The sequence below is a fragment of the Phyllostomus discolor genome, chromosome 3 (assembly GCF_004126475.2).
Source record: "Phyllostomus discolor isolate MPI-MPIP mPhyDis1 chromosome 3, mPhyDis1.pri.v3, whole genome shotgun sequence".
Classification (NCBI taxonomy): Eukaryota; Metazoa; Chordata; class Mammalia; order Chiroptera; family Phyllostomidae; genus Phyllostomus; species Phyllostomus discolor.
This window is the reverse complement of record NC_040905.2, coordinates 167,538,391-167,561,933: the sequence shown is the minus strand read 5'-3', so window position 1 is coordinate 167,561,933 and position 23,543 is coordinate 167,538,391. Positions and strand designations below refer to the sequence as shown.

The window sequence follows — 23,543 nt, the reverse complement described above, 5'->3', positions numbered from 1 at the left end:
TCATTCAACCTGACTGCAGTAAACCATACTCTGTATGCATAGCCTCATCTCTAGGGCATTTGTTAAAAATAATCAGTTAAACAATTGTTTCATATTGCAACTGCCTGAGGTGATATGAACAATTGAAGCGGACCAAAATGTTTTAAAGAAAATAAATTAGGGAATGGGATGTCTGTGTGTGGCTTTGCAAGGCTCCAAAATATTCTTGGCTGTCTAGAAAACCATCTTCCTGGGCAGAGCTCTGCACACCCAGGAGAGAACTGAAAAGGTCCCGATCTATTACCTCTGGCTGGCTTTGAGGCTCTGCACAAGCAAGAAGTGAAGACTCAGACAGAGTCGTAAACTACCTGCTGGACCATTGAAAACACATCCCAACACACAGAGCACTTTTGCTAGGGCTACAAGACATATTGGTTCAGGGTATTTAAGGAAAACCTCTCTTCATCATTAGTTGATGATTAAGCTAACTGAACATATTCTTCAATGGCCACACAACAACAAATTCAGACTCTATATAATTCATCTAGGAAAGTCCCTAAGCAAGCAAACAGTAACAATAACAACAACAACAACAGGACAATAACAAGAAACAATGAACAAATCCTGGGGTGGAACTACCACAATGTATTATTTTAAATGTTCAGTTTTCAACAAAAATTATAAAACATACAAAGAACCAGGAAATTATGGTCAATACACAGAAAGAAAAAAGCAATCATAGAAACTCTAAGGAAGTCCACACGTTGCACTTACAAAGACTTTAAGCCAACTATTATACATTTGTTCAAAGAATTAAAAGAAATAAGGTCTAGATTACTAAAGGAAAGTATGAAAAAGATGTATCACCAAATAGAGGATATCATTAAAAAGAGGAGTTTTAAAAAAAACAACTAGAAATTACAGATTTAAAAACTACAGTAACTGAAATGAAACATTCACATGAGAGGCTCAGTGGCAGAATGGAACTAGCAGATAAAAGAATCTGTCAACTTGAAGGCAGGTCAACTGAAATGATCTAATCTGAGGGGGAAAGAATAAAGAATGAAAAATGAATGGAGCCTCCAAAGCCAGTGGGACAGCATCAAGTGTACCAACATATAAATGCATACTGGGAGGCCCAGAAGGGAAGAGAGAAAAAAAATGCATAAAAAGAATATTTTAAAAAATAATGGCCAAAACTACTTCAAACATGATTTTTTTAAACAATGTTACTCTATACACCCAAAAAGGTCAAACAATTCCAAGTAGGATAAACTCAAGGAGATTCATACCTAGAAAAATCACACTTAACTCTTGAAAGACAAAGACAAAGAGAATTTTGAAAACAAGAGAATGTAACTCATCATGTACAAGGAATCCTGAATAAGATTTAAGATTAACAGCTAACTGCTCATCAGAAACCAGGGAGGCCAGAAAGGAGTGAGGTGGCATAATTCAAAAGCGCTGAAGGAAAACAGAATTTATATCACGCAAAATCATCCCGGAAAAAAAAAAGGAGAATTTAAGACATTCCCAGACAAACAAATACTGACTCAAAACCTATTAAAGGGAGTCCTACAAGCTGAAATGAAGGAATACTAGATCATAACTCAAATCCTCATGAAGAAATAAGATCACTAATAAAGTTAACTATATAAATATAAATGACAGAATAAGTATATTTTTGTCTCCATCTCTTACATGTGATTTAAAAGACAAATGCATAAAGCATAAATTAAAGAATTATGTCTATGAGTTGATAACATATAAACATATGACAATAGAGTATACAAAGGGAGGAGGAGGAAATGAAGCCAGGTTTTGTATACCATGAAATTAAATGAATATTAATATGAACTAGATTGCTTTACAATATTAATTTTAATCTATAAGACAACATGAAAATAATTTTAAAATATATATTGTTAAAAACAACAACAGAGGATTAAAATGGTATATTGGAAAATATCTATTGAACATAAAGGAAGGTATTAGTGGAGGAATAAAGGAATGAAAGCATAATATATATGAAAAACAAATAGAAAAATGGCAGTCATAAATTCTACCTTATTGGTATTTACATTAATTGTAAATGGACTAAACACTCTAATCAAAAAGTCAAGATTGGTAGAAAAAATTGTTTTTTTAAAAGATCCAATTATATATTTTCTCCAAGAGACACACTTTAGATTCAAAGACACAAACAGGTTGAAAATGAAAGCCTGGGAAAAAATATACCATTCACACAGTACCCAAGAGAGAACTGGAGTGGCTATAATAAAATCACACTAATAGACTTTAAACAGCGAGATACCACTTCATACTCACCTGGATGGCTGTAGTTAAAAACAGAAAACAAGTTTATGTATTGGAACCCTCATACACTGCTTGTGGGATGTAAAATGGTGCAGATGCTTTAGAAAACAGTCTGGCCATTCCTCAAATGGTTAAATGTATAGCTATCATATGATGCAACAATTCTACTCCAGGGGATATACCCAAAATAAATAAAAACATACATCTATGCAAAAATATGTACACAAATAACATGTCATCATTATTCATAACAGCCAAAAAGTAGAAACAACCAAAATGCTCATCAACTGATGAATGTGTAAACAAAATGTGGTTTTTCCACGTATTGGAACATAATCACAATAAAACCAAATGAACTACAGATTCAGGCTACAACATGGATGAAATCTGAAAGAAATAAGTGGAAAGATAAGTAAAAAAAAGCCAGTTACAATAGACCACATGATTTCATTTATATTAAAGGTCCAGGATAGGCAAATCCATAGAGACAAAGTAGGTGGTTATCCAGAGATGGGAGGTGAGGGGGGGATGGAGGGGAAGAGTTTGGCGGGGGGGGGGGGGGGGGGGGGGGGGGCTGGGAATGGGAGTGATTGCTAATGGGGACAAGGTAGTTTCTTTTTGAGGTGATAACTGTTCCAGAATTAGATAATGATGATGCCTGCACCAGTTTGTGAATATACGAAATGCCACTTAATCATATACTTTATATTAGTGAATTGTATATATATGTATTCTATCTTTTTTTTAGATTTTATTTATTTATTTTTAGAGAGGGAAGGGAGGGAGATAGATAGAGAGAGAGAGAAACATCAATGTGCGGTTGCTGGGGGTTATGGCCTGCAACCCAGGCACATACCCTGGCTGGGAATCGAACCTGGGACACTTTGGTTCCCAGCCCGTGCTCAATCCACTGAGCTACACCAGCCAGGGCTTATATGTATTCTATCTTAATAAAACTAGTACTTAAAAAATATCAGCTAGTGGAAAGGAGGGAGGTTAGGGGGTGGAGGGGTTGAGCAAAAAAGAAAAAGGACTCTTGGACATGGACAACAGTGTGGGGGCAGAGGGGTATAAAGGGACTAAAAGGTAATGTAAAAAATATAATAAAGATCAAATAATAAACTATAAATAAATAAATTAAATTAAAAATAAAGTAAAAAATAAACAAATGGATATTCCAGAAGTGAAAGGTAGAATCGCCAAAATTAAAAAGAAAATCAATCAATGAGTTTCTAACATACTGGACACAGTTAAAAAGATGTTCAAACTAAAAAGTGGCTAACAGAAAATATGCAGACTAAAAAATAAAGAGCAAAAAGAAAATATTTGTGGCAGAGCATAAAGGATCTATAATACAAGGTGAGAGCTTGTACTGTATGTGTAATTGAAATCTCAGAAAGAGAGAAGACAGAATGAGATAGAGGCAATATGTGACAAGGTAAAGATCAAAGATTTTTGAAAACTGATGAAAGACCACAACCTAAAGATTACTGAAGTTCAATGGACATCAAAATAGAATAATTACAAGGAAAACAATGCACATGCATATCATTCTAAAACATTAAAGATCAAACAAACATAAAGAGAAAATATTAAAAGCATCCAGAGGATAAATGTACACTTTCAAGGGATGGCTATATGACTGACAACTGACCAATGGGAATGAGAGAAGCCTGAAGACAACTGAACAATATCTTTAAATGTCTGATTAAACAAAATTAATCATAAGAACAGACTGATAGTGTTCAGAGGGGAGAGGAGAGGGAATTTCAGGGGAATTTCAGGGGAAAAGGGGAAGGGTTTACAGAAACAAGTATAAAGGACACATGGATAAAAACTAGGGGTGGGTGGAAATGGGAGGGAGGATGGGAGGGCTGGGTGGGTGGTTTGGGATGGGAGTAAAGGATAGAAAATTGTACTGCAACAATTAAAATAAAAAATTATAATGTTAAAAATTTTAAAAATTAATCATAAAATTAGAATTCTATTCTCAGCAAAAATACCTTCAAATCTGGAGGAAAAATAAAGATATTCTCGGACAAACAAAAACTGAGAGAATTCATCATTTGCAGATTTACACCAATAAAACAAAAAACTAAATGCAGAAGAAAATACTTTTGGCAGAAGAAAATCATTTCCTACAAAAAAAAATTCAAGAGACAAACATGGAAATACAGAAAGGAATGAAGACTAATGTAATGGGGAAATATGTGAGTAAGTATAAAAGAAGACCAACCCAGTAATATCTTTTGGGGCTTAACATATGTAGAAATAAAACACAAGACAAATAGTACAGCAACCTTTAAAAGAATAAGACTAGTAGTCCTGGCTGGCGTAGCTCAGTGGATTGAGCGCGGGCTGGGAACCAAAGTGTCCCAGGTTCGATTCCCAGCCAGGGTACATTCCTGGGTTGCAGGCCATAACCCCCAGCAACCGCACATTGATGTTTCTCTCTCTCTCTCTCTCCCCCTCCCTTCCCTCCCTAAAAATAAATAAATAAAGTCTTTTAAAAAAATAAATAAAAAATAAAAGAATAAGACTAGTAAAATACTAGTAGAATAATAAAGAAGTAAATGTAAGTCCAAATATACTAGTAATTACATAATATATTAATGATCCAAATAAGTCTAATGAAAAGACAAGATTGTGAGACTGGATGAAATAGGAAACTCAACTAATGCTAAATATAAGAGCCATATTATACATAAAAAAAAGTATATAGGAAGTTTGAAAGTTTAAGGATGGAGAAAGAAACATAAATACTAGTAACAGAGCTGGTGAAGCAATGGTAATATCAGGCAAAGTAGAATTAAAAATAAGTATTACTAGAGAGAAGGGGACATTTCATAATAATAGAACAGCTTATTTACCACAGAGATATAATGATTATAAATTTGCATATGCCTAATAACATAGCTCCAAAATAGTATATGTACACAAGAAATGATGGAACTACAATGAGAAACAAATGAATTCACAATCATAATGGGAAAGTAATATACCTCTCAACTGAATAGATTAAAAACTCAGTAAAAATATAGAAAATATGAACATGATTACGAGCTAAACAAGCACATAGACCACTACACACAACAACAACAAAATATACATTCTTTTCTGATGCATATAGAACATTTACTTAAATTGACTACATGTTAGATAATGAAGTATCTCAACTAATTGCAAAGGATTGAATTCATGAAGGGTACGAATGGATGAGCTTTCCATCTTTGTCCGGGCAGAGTCACACATGCATGCCCCCTCCATGTCTGCCCGTACCTTCTCTGTACTAGGCTTCAGTCCCTGCTCCAGTTTACATCACCATTTTACTTCTTTAAACTTTCACCACTCTCTCCTTTTTAACCTACTTCTAATTAAATTAACTTCATGTGCATATCTTTGTAAGCCCATTTAACTCCTCTTTGCAGCAAGGTACATAAACGGCATAATAAATGGAAAGAACAATTTTACATGCACATATTGAATTATTTAGCCCGTGTGTGTAGAATCCCATTTGTAGTACATTCTAGTCACAAGACATAAATTTGCACATTTCAAAATTCAGTAACAACCCTTAACAGGCTATTTTAGGTTTCCTTAGGAAACGGCACCACGTGGCATAACTCACCTACCCCAGTAGTGTGATCTCCCTTTGGTCCTGTGTAGGAGGTGGGAGTTTCTCCCCTTCTCCTATGCCAGCTGCTCCGGTTTCTTCTCTCCTGAGTAAAGTCACATTCATCGTGTTCAAAAGTACATTCTCCAGGTGGAGGTGAAAGCTTCTCTGCAAGGAAACAGCCGGTGTTGCAATTAATGAGGCACTTTCAATGAACATGTGTTCCATGGCTCTCTGACAGCCCACTCTGCATGTACGAGTGTCATCGGATCATATGTCATGCAGATGTAGAGGGAGCACCCACCACCCAGCAGCTCTCCAGCTGTTGCCTCTAGCTAGAGCCTAGACTCTGCTGTGGGTCCTGCCAAAGGCAGAGAACAATCAGGAATCTAGACCAAAAAGTATTGGTTTACTTTGAGAAAGAAACACTGTCTGAATTGTGAGTTTTTTTCATGTGAATGCATTTACAAACTCTATAAATTGGCAGTATGCTGTCCTTATGGAAATATGGAAAACAATAAGATTCACAATACTAGATCTATCTTCAGAAATACAGAATAACCAAAGAGAGTTCTCAGAACAGCTCCACAGTTGCTCAGTTGCTCAGGAGGAGGGGAAGAATGAGAGAGAGAGCTCAATGTGCTTCTAGAGGCATAGCTTAGTTTGTGTGGAACAGATTCCTCAATTTTTCTGTGCATCTACATTCTTATCTGTGATGTAGGGATATTAATTACCCTACAGAGTGTGAGGATTAAATGAGATGATATATGTCAAGTGTTTAGAACATGGGGTTTTCAATAAATATTAGCTAAATTAATATTAAAATTTGGCGTTTTTCTACTTGAAATCTTATTTTTCATTTCTAAAAACAAAGTTGATGTCTTTGGCTGCTATCTTCAATAGCTTTAATAGTTATTAGCATTAGAATGGGGCCACCTCCCAACTTACTTGGGACTTCTCCTTTGGCCGAACTTCATTGTACCTTCTACATTTGATTCTTAGCAAATTTCTTTAATAAATAGGCTGTACTTCATATCTCTTGCATGGTAATTATTTTATTTCATTTTACTTTGCTTATTAGTACAAGCTAATGAAGCCTCGTTCCCTTTTCTACATCATGAGTGTAGGGATTTTTATCTTGCTCTTCCTTGTTTTGTCCTTGCAGTGCCGGCAAGTCAAGTGACTAAAAACAAATTGTCTTTTAATTATATAAACACAGAGATTATTCTCCAATGCCAGATTGCTACCACCATTTGCCTGTTTGTTAAAGAAATGGATACCCATGATTTAAGATGCATTGGTAATTAGTAGACACAGACCAATGATCTGGTTTGAGGTGTGCCCCTTTTCTCATTTCACATAAGGCCCCGCATATGGCTACCACCTTTACCTTGTCACCATCATCAGTGCTGGGTCCATTGTTCTCTTGTCATTTCATTTACTTGGAACTCCTTTATTTTATTATTATTTTAAAATTACAGGGTGGGGCAAAAATAGGTTTACAGTTATGAGTATGAGAGAATTTATTATTATATTATTATTTATTAATTATTGTGTTATTTTCTGTATAAACAACTGTAAATCTACTTTTGCCCTACCCTGTATATGTTTAGTATACTATCTGTATAATAACAATTTATTCACTGTTGCTTGAAAATCTGCATTTTTGTGTAAGACAATGACAATAAAAATATCAATAGTGATTATAATAGGAGGTGTTTGTTTTTAAAGCCCAGCTTGGTGCCAGGTCCTAGGCTAGAGAACTTCTGTGTATTATCACCAGTATTCAGGTAGGTATTACTACTTCTCTTACAGATGAGGATACAGGGGTCAAGTCATGTGGACAAAGTCACACACTGCATTTGAATCTTCATTTTTAAATCCCACAGCTCTGTAGAAAGGCACTTCTGGCAAGAAAAGCCAGGAATAGACTAGCCCAGACTGTGTGTATATTGCATGTTCTTAGAGAAACAGGCAATGTCTTGTATAGGCCGGGAAGACAAGGAGAGCTGAAGTGATGACTGTCTTACCTGGAGACCAGCAGCTTCCCAATTCTACTGTAATGTCATCCAGGGCTACGAGTCCACAGTCCCAGAAACTTTTGCAAAGGCTCATGAAAACCACCTGCAATTCAGAAAAATAGAACTATGAATTCAGTTGACTAAAAATGGGAACCTCTTACAACCTGGGATTTACTTATCACAACAGGTATAAATAAACAAATGGCAGACCCCTCTGCATTGTCCATATGAACAACAGATCACACTGGCATGAGTCGTGGGAAACCACTACATATAACCCTGGAATTGCCTCTACTGATTTTTACAGCAGAGTCAACCTCATAATGATATGTTGTGTACATGAATGCTGAAGTGAATTTGTGTTCTTTAAAGAACTGAGGGAAACAGGTTAACTGGGTGGCAAAGGAAAACCCATTAAGTTTTAAATATTTTCTCCAGATAATCTACAAAGTGCATGCAGAGTTGATGGTGTTTCAAGCCTTTTTACAAACACGGTACAAACACTATTGATTTTCTGAAATGACTTTGTGGCACTGTGCTTCATTCATATGGAGAATGAAATCCCTGTGATTTGCCTTCTGGGGACTTAGATTCCATTCCCACCCCACCCCTCCAAATATCTATGCCCCTGGGATGGTATTGCTAATAAAAGCCTAAATGCAGTTATTTTATCAGACCAAACAGTTTTTACTGTTGTATATAAAGGAAAAACAAATCTATACCATAAATGATTAAAGTCATTATGCAAGAGAGAAAAAAGTCTTGTATTTGTTTTCATTAGACCAATTTAAAGTCTACTTTTCATATGTAGGAGATATAGCACTTTTTGAAACATTTAGATTTCCACTGTACTTGGTGGTTTACAAAGCTGCTTGGAATGTACAACCTAATGTTTAATTAGGACAAGGTTATTTGATCCACATTCAATTTCTCAAATCCAAGTCTTAACTCAAAGACGAAGGAAGATATAACAGAAGCTGAAACCAATATCGTAAATAATGAGAACATCTGATTTTTTAGGTTATACTCCCCAGTGGGTTATATCTTAAATTCATCCATGTTATCAGTAGGATCCCTCAATTCTTTGATGATGACAGCCATCAGAATATAGAATTTCTTTAAAAAGTATTTTTAAAAAATCACATGACAGTTTACCAGTATGCAAAATAAAAAATGTTTTAAGCCAAGGTCTTCAGCATAATTACTAATTGTAAGGTGTGTGAAACTTTATTTGGACTATGTTTATATTGTTGCAAATGATAAAAAGGGTAGTTTGGAGATGTGACTATATAACTATATAAATTTAAGGAAAAAAATTTAACCCTGTTAATTTTCTCATCTTTGGAGATTCTAGAGAGTCTGCAAGTTATCTGAACATGGAAAATATTTTACTTGCAAGAGTGATGCCTGGGAACTTATTTGCAAAGCAAAGGTCTGTGTCATCAACCCTGAATGCAATTATATTTTATTAGGAGTTTTTATTGTTATATGAGAAGGAATAGCAATCTTTCTCATAATTTACTTAATTAATTATGCTGCAGAGAGAAAAAGTCTTGACTTTCTATCCTTTTGGAGGCTTTAAAGTCTATTTTTCACAAGAATAGTGAAAAGCACTTTTCCCAAATGAATCTATGGTGGTGAAATGATTCATCATTTACTTGAATAAGAGTCAACTATCTGGTGTGTAAATGCATTCTAAAAAGAAGAAATATTAACATGCTTTCACATGTTTACTACAGCTTTATTTTATAATGATCATAAAACCAAACAAATGAAACAATCCCAAGATTTCAAAAATAGAGAAAATAAACTGTGTTACCACAATCTAAGAAATAGGTAATCATTACCTCTGATAGCTTGTAAATATTATTTAATAATACAGAAATATATTCCTCTCATAATGTTAAGTGGAAAAAGCTGGTTATAAGAAATAAAACAAGGTAAAATACCTAATGCATCTAAAAATATATGGAGAAAAACTTTGAAAATTGAGCAAATTTATAACAATTACATTAGGTTCATGAAATTTGAAGAAGTAAATAGAATATTCTCTTATTTTCTAAATATTCTATAATTTTATTATATTTATAATTTAAACAACAGAAAAAGGAGTCAGGATATCCATACTAAAGATGTGGAATGAGAATGTGTTTCCTTGATTGGCACTGTTTCTTACGATAGTCACTAAGACATGTGGCTAATTTAACTTAAAATGAAATAAAATTAAAAATGCATTTCTTCAGTCACACTACCCACATGTCAAGTGCTCAAGAGCCACATGGTGCTGTGGCCAACGGAACTGGAGACAGCAGATAACACACTATCTCCTCATTGCAGAAAGTTCCACTGGATAGAACTTCCTGGCTCCTTCTGCGCATTCCAAACAATTTGTGACCTGCCACAGAGGGTTTGGTGAAATGCTAAAGATGTTCTAGACAACTGCAGGCCACTAGGTTGTGCTTATCTTAGAACTCTGCACACGCTGAGTACTAGCCATACCACAGGCTGTTTGTTCTGTCTGACGAAAGGTCCTCAGTCATAGATTCAAACTATGGCTTCAAACCTCAGATCTGTCTGGCAGTTGTATATCAGCATTCCAACACACAAAACAAACTCAAGAGCAGCTTGTTTGGGTAAACACGTTGGATTTTCCACCCTGCTATTAATAATGCCCATAATGTCAGCTCCTATTCTTATGCCACCATCTTACATTGTGAGGGCTACTTGAGGTGGAAAGGTTATTTTAGGGTAGTCTGTGACATAGGAAGCTGCTGATGGGGCCTTGTTGACACAGGTCCAAGGGAAGGCCTGACATCTTGGTCTGTTCTTATGAACTCTGTCCCTGGGTCCAGTTAAAATACCATATCATCTCACCTTTAACAGGAATCTAATCAACAAAGGGAAAAAGCAAGCAAAGTATAACCAGAGACATTGAAATTAAGAAGAATCTGACAGTAACCAGAGGGGAGGGGGGAGGGGACAATTGGGAGGAAGGGTTTTCAGAAACAACTATAAAGGACACATGGACAAAACCAAGCAGGGGTGGGGGTGGGAGGTGGAAGCAAGGGAGGGAGTTGGGTTTGGCTGGGGTGGGGAGGGGGAGTTTAGGGGGTAAATGCTGACAACTGTAATTGAATAACAATAAAATCATTAAAAAAAGAAAAGAAAAAAAAAGAATGTGACAAGAATGGAATTGGTCATAGTTGAAATTCTTGAGGAGTAACCTCTTGTTTATTTATAGATCTTTTTAAAAAGACTGTTTATCTCATTTTAGGCAGTACTTCAAAGCAAGTGGAATATTTCTAAAGACTGGGGCAAAATTCCTAGGCAACTTGAGTGTATAATAGTATCTATTTGAGAGGGGAGAAAAGGAGGAATAAAGTAAAATGATATCCTGTAAACAGGTGTTTCTGATTTTATGCAAATCTCAATTTGTTTCAGTGTGCTAAACTTCCATTTTTTAGGTACTGGTGATATTTTAACATTTTTGTTTGACAGAGAATATTCATTGTTGAGAGATCATACCTAGACTAAATTTGGAAACACAAATAGGCAATGAACAGAGAGCTATAGAATCATATTTGCAAATACTTTTAAATACAGTCAAGTAAGAATCAACAATATTATTTATTTTTTATTATTCTAAAAATAGGCATTACACATGGTCATTTTTCTACAGCACGGTGTTCCGATCTCAGCATTTTTGATATTTTGGTCCAGATCCTTTTTTGTTGCTGGGGATTCCCCTATGCATTGTAGAATGTAAAGCAGCAACCCTGGTCTCTGCCCACTAGATACCAATACCACCCCCAAGTCCTAACAATCAAACACATCTACCGACATTGCCAAATATCCCTTTTGGGGTGGGGGCAAGATCTCCTCTGGCTGAGAATCACTGGTCAAGGGTGGTAGAAAACCCCATTTACTAAATTCCTATTTGGTGTTCGCCCAGAGCTGGGCCCCTTTAGATCATTCCCACTGTCAGTTTCAACCTCCTTGTTCTCCCAGGTCAGAACGGGACAGCTGTGTTTTAAAAGCGGGCTGGACTGAGTTAGTTTTGTCTCCTGGACATCACTGGGTGGTGGTTCAAATAAAGAATGAAATACCCTCAAGCCCTGGAAACAAAAGTCAAAGAAAGGAGTGAAAAAGCAAGGGAGCCGCACTAACCCTCCAGCTGCATAATCACCCCTGAGATGACCTCGGCTTTGCTGCTCCGAGTCCATGCTTCCAGAACTGCACGCTGTCCAGGGGCAACAGCATCTCTGCTTTGTTTTCATCGTTCTCCCTTTTGGAAAAGAATTATCTACTGCTTCAAAACAACATAATCCTAAAAAGTAACTGAGCAAAGTTTCCTCAGCATATGTAATTTTAACTCTTTTCTAAAGTTCTTTGGGGGTGCGGGGGAAGCAGTGGGGTGGAGAGAGGGTGTGTATAGAAACCCAACCACAAGACTGTGTTAAGCAGAGGGGCTGGGCAGCCCCTAGGTTAGGGAAACTCCATAGAAGTTCCTGGTTAAAGCACCTAGAGGGGAACAAAAGTAGAGAAACAGGTATGTCGGAAACTTATTTTCCCAAACCAAGACAGATTAGATTTTTAAAAGAATTAGGGTTACTGATTTTAACTTTATGAAGCCTCATAATTTAAGGTAAGGATACCCAACACAATAAATAATTTTTTTTCCTGAGGGAGGGAGGAAATAAAATTTTGCAGAGAGCTGTGAAATATATGAACACAAACCTCTAGTGCAGTTAGAAATCATCATCTGTATGAACTGGTTTTTCACTGTATTTTTTTTCCACTGTCTTTTAAAGTAGTTTCCATAGCTTGCTGGACAGATAGAGTTGGCCAGGTTGTTGGGTGAGTTAGTCTACCACCTACTCTACCAACTGAACAGCCCCAGTAAGGCCTATAATTAGCATATGAATGATAGTTTCCAGAAATGGCCTTCTGTCTTCACATAGGAACATTTTAATCCTATGCCAACAATACCATAAATTACCCATGTTCAAAAAACGAACCTAGTTAGGCTCTTATTACAAGTGGTGGACCTCAACAATCTACCAGAGGGTTGATTATTGAAGTTAAATTTAACTTTTCGTCTGATGAGGTTAAAAATTCTTGGAAATCACTTGCACAGATAAATTTGGATATGGCAACTACAGAGTAGGTGGAATAATTATTCACAAAATGACTATAATCTTGTTAGTGAAACTCCAGAGCTTTTCATAAAGATGCTTCTGATACAATTGCAGGATATACTATGTGATGCAATTGCAGTCATTTAACTATTTGACAATAAGTTGTAACAGAATTTTAAAAACAGAAAAACACAAAGCAAAACAAAACAAAAATTCAAAAATTAAGACACTTGACTCAAGGGTCAAAATTTTCACAAATCCCTAAAGACAGGCTGAGTAGAGCTTTATCTAGAAAAATGAGTATGAGACGTCAGCACTTTGGGAAATAATTGCTAAATTGTAACTACCTGCCTCCTGCAGATACTATATTTAGGCTTCAGAAGCCACAAAAGGCAGAATGACATGTGTTTTTTAAATGTCTTTAGCTGACCAACGCTTTTTTCTTAAATGACCCATCTGTTTTGTTTTGTCTTTTCTTTTCTTTCACTATAAAGTCCTATCTGATTTAATTCAAATTTTGGCTTTGACGAGCAACAAAGATTGAGCAGCTTTTCGCCTCTCCCAGCATAAATCTTTCTGCTCATAGGAACCTTCCATTCTGAGGCAGAGGACACACTCTGGTAGACTTGCAGATACATAGCAAAGTTTTTCCATTGCTATTTTGCTGGTTAATACCCAGGTTAATATCTGGTTAATATCCAAATCTCTCCTTTCACTGATTTAAGAAATCTACACGGTTTTTTAAATTTTTTGGTCACTATGAAGGGAGGGAAGATTCCAGAACAGACATCAGAATCAGTCATTTTTTTAGAATGAGGAATGAGGAAGAGGCCACAGTGATATAAACTCAAGGTCATACAATAGCCAGCTGCAGACCCAGGCATGAAACAGCATATTTCACTATACCAACATGCTCATTTCCTCTTTTGCTTCAGGTATTCTAAAATATGATTCTGAAAGGCTTGAAACTATCCAATTAATTGCAGTGAACCAAACATGTCTGTGACCTACGTTTACAACCAGCTTCCTGTCACTATGCCTTGTGTCTGTTTATACAGAAATTGGTTGCCTGGCACCAGATCGTGGCTGAATTTCAGGACTAGCGACGCTGAAACCTCTCCTCTCCATAGCAGGTGTTCCCTCCCTTCACTGACGTCCTTCCCTCCCTTAGCTGACGACCTTACCTCCCGCTCCACACTGAACATTTGGGTCCATAGGAGAGCATGCCCTCAAATCCCAGCATCCACACCTACAACCTTATCTACATTTGTACCCGTTTTCACTTCCTTTCCTTTGTTTGGGGGAGCAAGGGCTGTCAGATTGCCAAATTCATGTTCTTCTCATTGTGAGACACAGATACCTGATCCCACACAATTGATATTGAGGATCCAAAAGGAAAATAAACACGAAAAGCCTCTGAAAAAAATGAACATGAGACAAAGGTAAGATAATATCATTTTTAGTGTTTTAGAGGCTATTTCCACACCCTAATGATGAGGACATTATTATATCTAATTATCTCAAAAACCTTTCATCATCGTTGAAGGAAATTAGACATGAATGCCTTCCTGCTTTTTAATACTCTCCTCAGGAGGCAGGTGGCCTTAAACACAATGTTGGGTGGACATATGATGTGGTTTATCTCTGACCCACCACCCTTAGAGAAGGCCTCTGGCCAAATACTTTCCTGACTAATGTAATGTAATGTAATAACCAATTTAATTTTCAATTCCAAGGGTAGACTTCATAATATAGAACTATTGTGCTGGCTCACTTGGATGGAAATATAAAAATGTCAGTACTTCCAGAAGACAGGCAGAGAGCCATCAATAAACAACACAAAAGGAAGATTCCAGGTCTTTTTCTTGACCCTTGAGAGCTCATCCCCACCCTGGATGAACTTCTCCAGGATCAGAAGATAGCATACAGTTTAAGCAGTGCCCTGCCAATAACCAGGCTTTGCTCTACTCATGTCTGAGACACACAGAGTTTTTGGTCATATTTTCAATGATTCCCAAGGCAAAGTCAGATCTCTGTCTTGAAGAAGGTCTGTGGCTAAAGCTTATATCACACAAAAGCCTTATTAGCTATGCCACAACTTATTTAACCAACCCCTACTAATAGATAACTGGACAGTTTCCAATTTCTCAATATTGTAACTATTGCTGAGATGAATTTTGGTAGCTAAATCTTTGTGCATAACCACTGTTATTTCCTTATGATAAACACCATAGAAGTACAATTGTTATAGCAAAAGGTATGTATGTTAGGGGGCTTTCTTTCTGATGTATGTAACTGAATTGTCCTATAGAAATATTATATCAATTTAGCCTTACACTGGAGATTATGAGGGTACTTATTTCCTTGCATCCTCACCTCTCCAGGGTAATATATATGTGTGTATACACACACACAAACATGATATATTTAAATATTCATATATATATAACTCATATGTGTATGAGTTTTCTTCCCCAGGTGAAAGGAGAGAGCCTTTATTAATGTGTGAATCACCAATTTTCTAGTTAGTGCTTTGAGCTTATTATAGTTGCCTGGTCTAAGAGCTCAGAAAACTAGAAGATCTCTAGAGAATCTCAGTGTGAGTATCAAAAACATTGCCTCATCCAAAACACTTGGGAAAAGAATCCCTAGAAATGCAACCATTTTAAGGCTGTGAAATATAGGATTAGAAGTTTAGAAGTGTGATGAAAGGTAGTGCTTTTGGATTTTAAACAACTCTTGGCATGAGTGTTTGACTTAATTCAGCTTATTAATAAAAATGTGGAGAAAGAATGTCTATTCTGTCTTTTCAGATATCTCCATGGTACCAGGAAGGCAAATGTGGCAATCAGCAATATTCCGTGAAATTAATTCCTTGGGAAGCCATGAAAGAATATGTCAACATAAGCACCACACCCATGGAGGCTGTGTTAACAACCACCACTTGTGCTAATCGGTCTTTCCAGTCACTTCCCCAGAAGCTGGCATGGAATGCAGAAGTCCTTAACAAATACCCAAAGGAAAACAAACAAACCAACCACAATCCAGAGTATCTCAATCCTGCCTTTTTCATCTTTAAAGTAGAATTCCTGGACTGACAACATAAGTATAGTTTGAAAAACTCAAGAGTAGGCCCCTTTTCCATACTTAGCCTCTCCATTCATTTCTTATTCCACTTAACAGTATAATATTCCATGCTCTGTGCATGGAACCACCTTATTCTGTTCCATATATGCTGATTATCTTGTCAGCAATGGATGGTCTTGCTATTTTCACTTTGTACTCAGCTGCCCAGCTTTAGTTATGCTGGGGAAACTCCTACCCAGTATTCCCAGACATCATGAAATGTGACACGATTATCTCCCTCGTGTATCTTGTCTACCTATTGGTTTTCTGGTTCCTTAATCCCTTTATAGCCAGTATCTTGTTATTAAATAGCCACCTATTTTTAGGTCTCTCCAGACACTTACTAAACCTGCACTTCTATTTGATGAACTTCCAAGTATTACCTTTAAAAATTTCAGAACACTTGATATTTTACATCTAGTCACATTTTCACTATTAAAGGGCAAAGTTAAAAGGAAGATTTTAGAAGCAGAAATCCAAATCAAACACTTAAATTTTATTGAATTTTTTTTGCTAAAAGGAAATTATTTTAAGAAGAAATAAAGAAATAGACAAAGCTCTCCACAAGGACTGTGTTCCACAACATTAAAAGGCAGTTCCTGATGTTAAGGTGCCTAAAAATAAAACAGGAGGTGGAGGAGACTGATCAGTTCTCCTAAAACAGGTCCTTGCTTCGTAGAGAGGTGACCTGACATTCTGATCTACACAGTTAATGCCAGAGTCAAGACTTAGGTCAAGTCTTCCTGCACCAGACACAGGATCCTTTGTTATACAAATCTCATCCTCACAAGTAAGATATACATTAATGACTGTATAGATTCAAAGAGAAAGGGGCACTTGAGATGCACTTTGAGAGAAGGATGGGATTGTCTCAGGCATGATGATTTCTGCAGCAAGATCAATGGGATAAACCCTTTGAGGGAGAGCACTGGGGGAGGAAGGCAGAGGTCAGAGGCAAGGATTTGGGGAATTAGAAACTGCACAGGAGCATAGACAGTAATTGAGGGTACATTTTTCAAGAACTTTGAGAACTACAGGAATGGAGTAGGGTGGCAGCTTAACTGGGTATGAGAGTGAAAGGAAGGTTTGTTGTTCATCTGTGTGACCAACATATGTTGGCAGTGTACAAAGGACTAATGGTGATCAAGGATTTACAGGAGAAGGAATAATTTATGAAATAAGGTCCCAGAGGAGGGAGGAGGTAAGATTAAATGTATAGATGGGTTGGTCTGTAGTGTCAGATTCATCAGGCAGCAAAGACAGGCAGGTGAGGATTCAGTGAGGAACAGAATAGAAGAGGCTTGTGCTGAATGCCTTCATCCTTTGGGATATGAACCCAGGAGGTCACATCCTAAAAATGAGGCAGGGCGAACAAGCTGGAAACTTATGAATGAAAGTGGATCTCAACATCTGCGTGGGGAATGAGAAGGGAAGTCAACCAGAGATGAGATGTATAAAAAGGCTTTCCCAGCAGCATGAAGGGGACAGAAGAGATTCATCAGTCTCATTTTTGCCAGCTGTGCTGAGTGAGGCAGTGGTTAGCATTAGGGTTTGGGTTGGGGCGGGGGTGGGGGTAATGAAAGGAGCTGCCAGGATTCCCAGGGTTAAGAGGACCAAGGTGGGAGAAGCCGGAAGGATCTGGGGTGGGGAGAGTGCCACGTGGAAGTGAGCACATCACTGACCACGGGCATAGAATGGAGACTGGAAAGGCTGTGTTGGGGGGACCAGGGATCAGGAAAATTAAGAGGGATGACAAGATCTCCCATCAGTGTTCAGGTACAGGAAAGTGGTGCAAGGTAAGAAATGCTTGGTTTTTCCAGAGGGAAAAGTCACAGTTTTGGTGTTAATGACTGTAATCATAAAAAGGCCCATACCAAACATGGCACGTGCATGTCTGTGTGTGTCTTTGTATCCATGCCAGTGGGGTATTCTTGCTTTTAAGTGTTCACATGGAAATCTCTCACAGAAAACATTGCTCAGATATTGGGCTATAAGGGATTATGGTTTAAATGACCCAAAGGCAGAAATGTTTAATTTCCCTTCTTCCTTTGATGGATTTATGTTATTCTTTCTTGCCATGGCCATCGACACATTGTTTTTGACAGTTCAGTTCTCCTTCTTATTTCCTGAGTACCCATTTTTCTCCATAAATTATGTTTGCATGAGAAATAAAAAAATTAATATGACATGGACATTTGCTCTCCACAAGCTTACAGTCTGATTAATGTAAACAGGCAGGTAAAAAGACAACTTCAATATAATGCATTAAATGCTACAACAGTAGAAGAACGCTAAAAGACAAGGGTTCCATGGGAAGTACTTAGAGGGAACTGCCACCTTAAACAGAATTCTTTCATTTAGCACTTACAGTGTTTCTCATAGGTTACTCTGCATTGTGAATCTTCATAAGTGTATGTGGAAGAATAGAGATCTAGTACGCAAGATTTCCCCAAGTCCTTTGACTACAGAACACTTTTTCAATGGAACAGCTCAAGAAATTTGTACCTCACGGGGCATACCCTGAGAAGGGCTGACATAAGGATATCGTCTAGTGAAAAAAATGTATTTAAATTTTTTCAGATTGGCCAAATGGGGGTTTTCTCTAAATGACTTTTGAAGTTTATATGTCTTTTTAAAAAATTTTATATTTATTTATTTTTCGAGAGGGGAAGGAAGGAGAAAGGGGAGGGGGGAGAGAAACATCAATATGTGGTTGTCTCTCGAGTGCTCCTTACTAAGGACCTGGCCCACAACCCAGGCATGTGCCCTGACTGGGAACAGAACCAGCGACCTTTTGGTTCACAGGCTGGCACTCATTTCACTGAACCACACCAGCCAGGGCTGAAGTTTATATGTTTTTTAAATCCTACAATAAAGATGTAGAATTAGAAGAGTTTACCATGAAGATTTTAATGACTGCTGAGCTAATCATTAAGTCAGACCCGGAAGAAACAGAATGGTCATTCTCTCATTTATAGACCACTTAACATTTTTTTCCAAACGAAATATTTAATGAACAGAATATTGAGCTCAATGCTTCTAATTAACAGATGACTTAAAGATCTTTGTTGAAGGGAAAACCAACTTTAAGCCAGGAGATATTACAGGACCTAATATATGCTATGGTATCCAAGCATAATGTCAAACTAAGGATTTAAATGCACAAGGCTAATGTTTGCGCACTATCATTATGGAATTTCTGACAACAGCTCTCTAGTCTTGCTGACATCTGGCTTTTACAGAAAAGCATTCTGGAGAGAACTGTTGCCTCTCATTACCCTCTCTGGTGTACTCGTGTCTCAAGGTAACTCAATTAGCTGCTCTCTATTTAATAGTAACATGCTGGAGAAAAACAGATCAGGAAAACCATTTTATGACTCCTGCCCTTTCAAAATGTTTCTAAAACATTAAAAAGTTATTTTGGGCTTTCCATGATTGTGTAAAAGCAACCATTTCATGAAGAAAGTCTAGTGCTGTTAAAATAAAGATTTTATTTTAAATCTTTATAAAGATTTAACTCTGACTTGATTTGCAGCTTATAGAATACTTTGTAACAAAAAATCAAGGTGCAGAAATAGCCATGGACTAAAGAGATGTTGCTTGTGAAACCTTATGAGGGTGAGGACCTAGAAAAAATTATTTAGTCTCTGTTGTTCATTTTTCTCTCTCTCTTTCCAGCTACATTTAATAAATGCTAACTATGGTGCCAGGTACATGTTAAGGGCTTTATCTGATACATCTCATTTGATCTTCATCCTAAGCCTGTGAGGTAGGTACTACTAGCTACCAATTTTACATATGAGGACAAACAGGGCTCAGGAAGGTTACATAACTAGCCCAAAGCACCAGGCATTGGTGGCACCGAACCCATAGCCCAGCCCCTTATGCATGATGCTCTATTTCCCTCCAGCCCACAGTGCTCCCTTGTCTGTATTGAACCACTGGACTTTTGACCCCTCCTAGGAGCCAAAGTTATTTCCATAATAGAATAACTCATCATTAGTAATAAAGTCCTAGAAATTCTCAGGAATCTTGAGATAGGGCTGGGCTCCCATTCTCACCTGATCCTACACTTTCCATGTTAGTCAGGAGAGGTTTGGGAGGCTTAAAGGCAGAGTATAAAAAGCATGGTGAAAAAGGTGAAGTGATTAAGAAGTACAGTACAGTCATGGGGATGTAAAGTACAGCACAGGGAATATAGTCAATAATATTGAAATAACTATGTACAGCGTCAGGTGGGTACTAGACTTATCAGGGGGATCATCTTGTAGGTTATATAAATGTCTAACCAGGAAGCTATATACCTGAAACTAATATTGAATGTCAACTGTAATTTTTAGTCTGGAGTCCAAACAGCCTGGATTTACCTCTCAGTTTTGCCACTTAATAGCTGTGTGCTCTTAAACAATGCCTTTAAATTTCTGCCCAAACTTTCCTCATCTTTTAAATGGGGCTACAACACTTTCCTTCCTAGGGTGCGATAGCATCAGACGAATGCTCAGCATGTTGCCTAGTGCAGAGAAAGTGTTCAGTAGAAGTTCCTGTAGGTGTGACAACATCACACAGAGTCCATTGCCCAGCTACTCTGCTAGAAAGGTCTCAGGGAAATTCTTAACATTGCTATCATTCCTTAAATAGAGCTGTATATTATAGTTTCCATCAAACAGTAGACATGCCAGTGGAGATAGCTAGGGAATTTTAAATTGAATCAGCCCACTGCACTCCAAACAGGCTGGGCAAGAACTAATAGGGGAAAGAAAGGTCAAAGAAACATCCAGAGTGAACGCATCTGGGAAGGCACAGATAAGGCAGCATGTGGGTATTAGGAGTCAGGAGGGAGAAACAAGGGGAGGGAAGCTGAAAGGTTTGACTTCTTTCCAGTTCTGTCCAGGCTGCCCCTCACTCAGTTTAACTCCGGTTTCACATTACAGCTCAATGAAAGGTGAAAACAATGTTCACAAAAGCAGGTTATAGTAAAAATGCAATGAAAATATAAGGGGTTGTTGTTATTACTTTGTGTAAGCAGCATGCTCAAACATATCTACCAAATATTTCCACTAGTGAAAATTAGCATCGTGATTAGGCAAGGTGCAGTCGAAATTCAAATACGTGGTTTTTGAGCTATGGAATGGGAGTGAAATGCAGCCATTTGCTCTCTTTGAGTTGGGCCCTGACTAACCACATCTAACTGCTTCAGGACTGGGGTGGTGAGGACATAAAACAGAGGCAAGGAAGGTTCTTTCCCACAACAGTGCAGCTTTAAGCTCTGAGCTTAGACATCCATTTCTAGTAGAACATGACCTTGGGTTAGTCTTACTCTGCATTCTAGGATGCCAAGGGCATTAAAAGAGATCTATTCTTTTCCTTACAGGAATGTTGTAAGAATTACATAAAATAGGAGATGTCTAAGCCCCAAGGATAAAACTTTGAGTATCCAAAGAAAAACTCCAAAGGGCAAGCTTCAGAGTTGGACAGACCATGGTTCAAGTCCCAGCTTTGCCACTTACCAGGCATAGGAAGTAAACTCACTTGCTATTTTATTTTTTTATTGATTTCCATTATTCTTCTATTTATTCATTGACCACATAAGTACAGGACCAAATTTATTGATCAACATGTCACTGATGATCTACTTTGCACCAGGCACAGTGCTATAGATACAGAGATGAACAAGCCTGATGGAGTTCTGTCCTTAGGAAAGTTGTATTTTTATGGGAGAAGAGAAATGGACAGTGAGCATCCTGAGCATCAACATTGTAAAGGCCTCCCAGATGATTCTAATCAGGGTCAATACCTGCTGCTCAAAGTCAGAACCCGACAGTCATCCCACAGATGATTATTGAGCGTCAGCTGTATGCCAAGTGCCCTCTAGATTTTGGGTTCTAACCAGGAAAGTAAGAAAGAAAGAGATTAAAAAAACTGACTAAGAGAATATTATGCAGTCATAAAAAAAGAGAGGGAAATCTTGCCATTGATAATGACTGTGCTAAGGGCATTATGCTAAGTGAAAAATGTCAGACAGAGAAAGATGAACACTGTAGGGTCTCATTTACATGGAATGTAATGCAGCAAAACAAAACAAAATGGAACAAAACCCCAAGAGAACAGACTGGCGGTCACCAGAGGCAGATGTGTAGGGGGTGGGGGAAATGGGGGAAGAGGATAAAAAGTACAAACTTCCAATTATAAAATAAATGTCATGGGGATGTTATGTACAGCATAGCAACTGTAATAACACTGTGTTGCATATTTGAAAGTTGCTCAGAAAGTAGATCTTAAAAGTTCTTATCATAAGAAAAAAATTTCTGTTACTGTGTAAGGTGACAGATGTTAACTGGACTTATTATGCTGATCATTTTGCAATATGTACAAATATTGAATCATTATATTACATACCTGAAATGAATGTTAGTTATATACATTACTGTACTATATTGTAACTGTATACTATATATTTAAAACTGTTATTTTAATTCCTTTATTATATTAATATTACCTTATATATGATATGAATATATCGGTATTCTGTTGTTATGTTACTATATTAAGGTCAGTTACACTTTAATTTTTTTAAAAAACTAAGATTGCAAAACCAGTAAATGGTGGAATGAGGATTTGCAACTAGAGGCTCCTGTGTCTATGCTCCTAATTGCTGTGTTGTAGTGTCTCATAGAGGATACATGGGAGGCCTGGGAGGCCCAGGGAACCCTAATCTATCTCAAGAGCCAGAAAAGGATACTCTGGGGGAGTGAGGTTTAAGCTGTGATCAAATTAAGAGGAGTCGAGGCAGAGGAAACAGTGTGCAATGACCCAGGGCAGGAGAGGGCAGAGTGCATTCCAGGAACGACCTGTGCAGTGCAGTTCGAATGGAGAGAGCAAGAGATGAGCTGAAAAGGGAACTCATGTCCCAGCCCTTTCCCTAAGAGCCACAGGAAGCCCTAGGGTTTCTGCAGGGGAAGGCTTCCTCGGGAGAACTTTGCTGCCTGGGGAACCCAGCTCAGAGAAGGGCAAGAATTGATTGCAGGAGGGAAGGGCTTTTTTATTTTAACTTTCAGAATCAACTTATAGACAATGGTTCCCTTCCAAGGACGGTATAGCACCTCTGGGCCACCTGGAAATGTGTGGAAATAATTTGGGTTGCTGCAGTAACTGCAGATGTTAAAAACCCAGTAATGTGAGGAATGCCCCCCAAAGGCCATCTCCCAAATGCCAAGGGGGCCACACTAGGAAATCCAGCCATTGGTACAGCCAGAGGTTTCACTGTAGGAACAAAAATGTTATAAGTCGTGATACTGCAGAAGCAATGGGATAGCTGAGAGACTTTGCGAAGTGGAGGGGGCCAAAGAGGTG

The 23,543-nt window shown here is 37.6% G+C and overlaps 1 protein-coding gene across 3 annotated transcripts in view; it reads right to left on the bottom strand.

Annotated features, from left to right (window-relative positions):
- Positions 1–23,543, bottom strand: part of MAMDC2 (MAM domain containing 2) — a 126,880-nt gene that overhangs the window by 16,765 nt on the left and 86,572 nt on the right. For 2 of the 3 annotated variants that reach the window (XM_036021737.1, XM_028517784.2), the window contains exons 10-11: positions 7,939–8,032; positions 5,924–6,076 (exon numbers count right to left, since the gene is read on the bottom strand). In XM_036021737.1, the coding sequence (XP_035877630.1) occupies positions 5,924–6,076; positions 7,939–8,032 (247 nt within the window). The remainder of the gene's footprint in view (positions 1–5,923; positions 6,077–7,938; positions 8,033–23,543) is intronic. The other variant, XR_004902207.1, reaches the window with a different exon arrangement.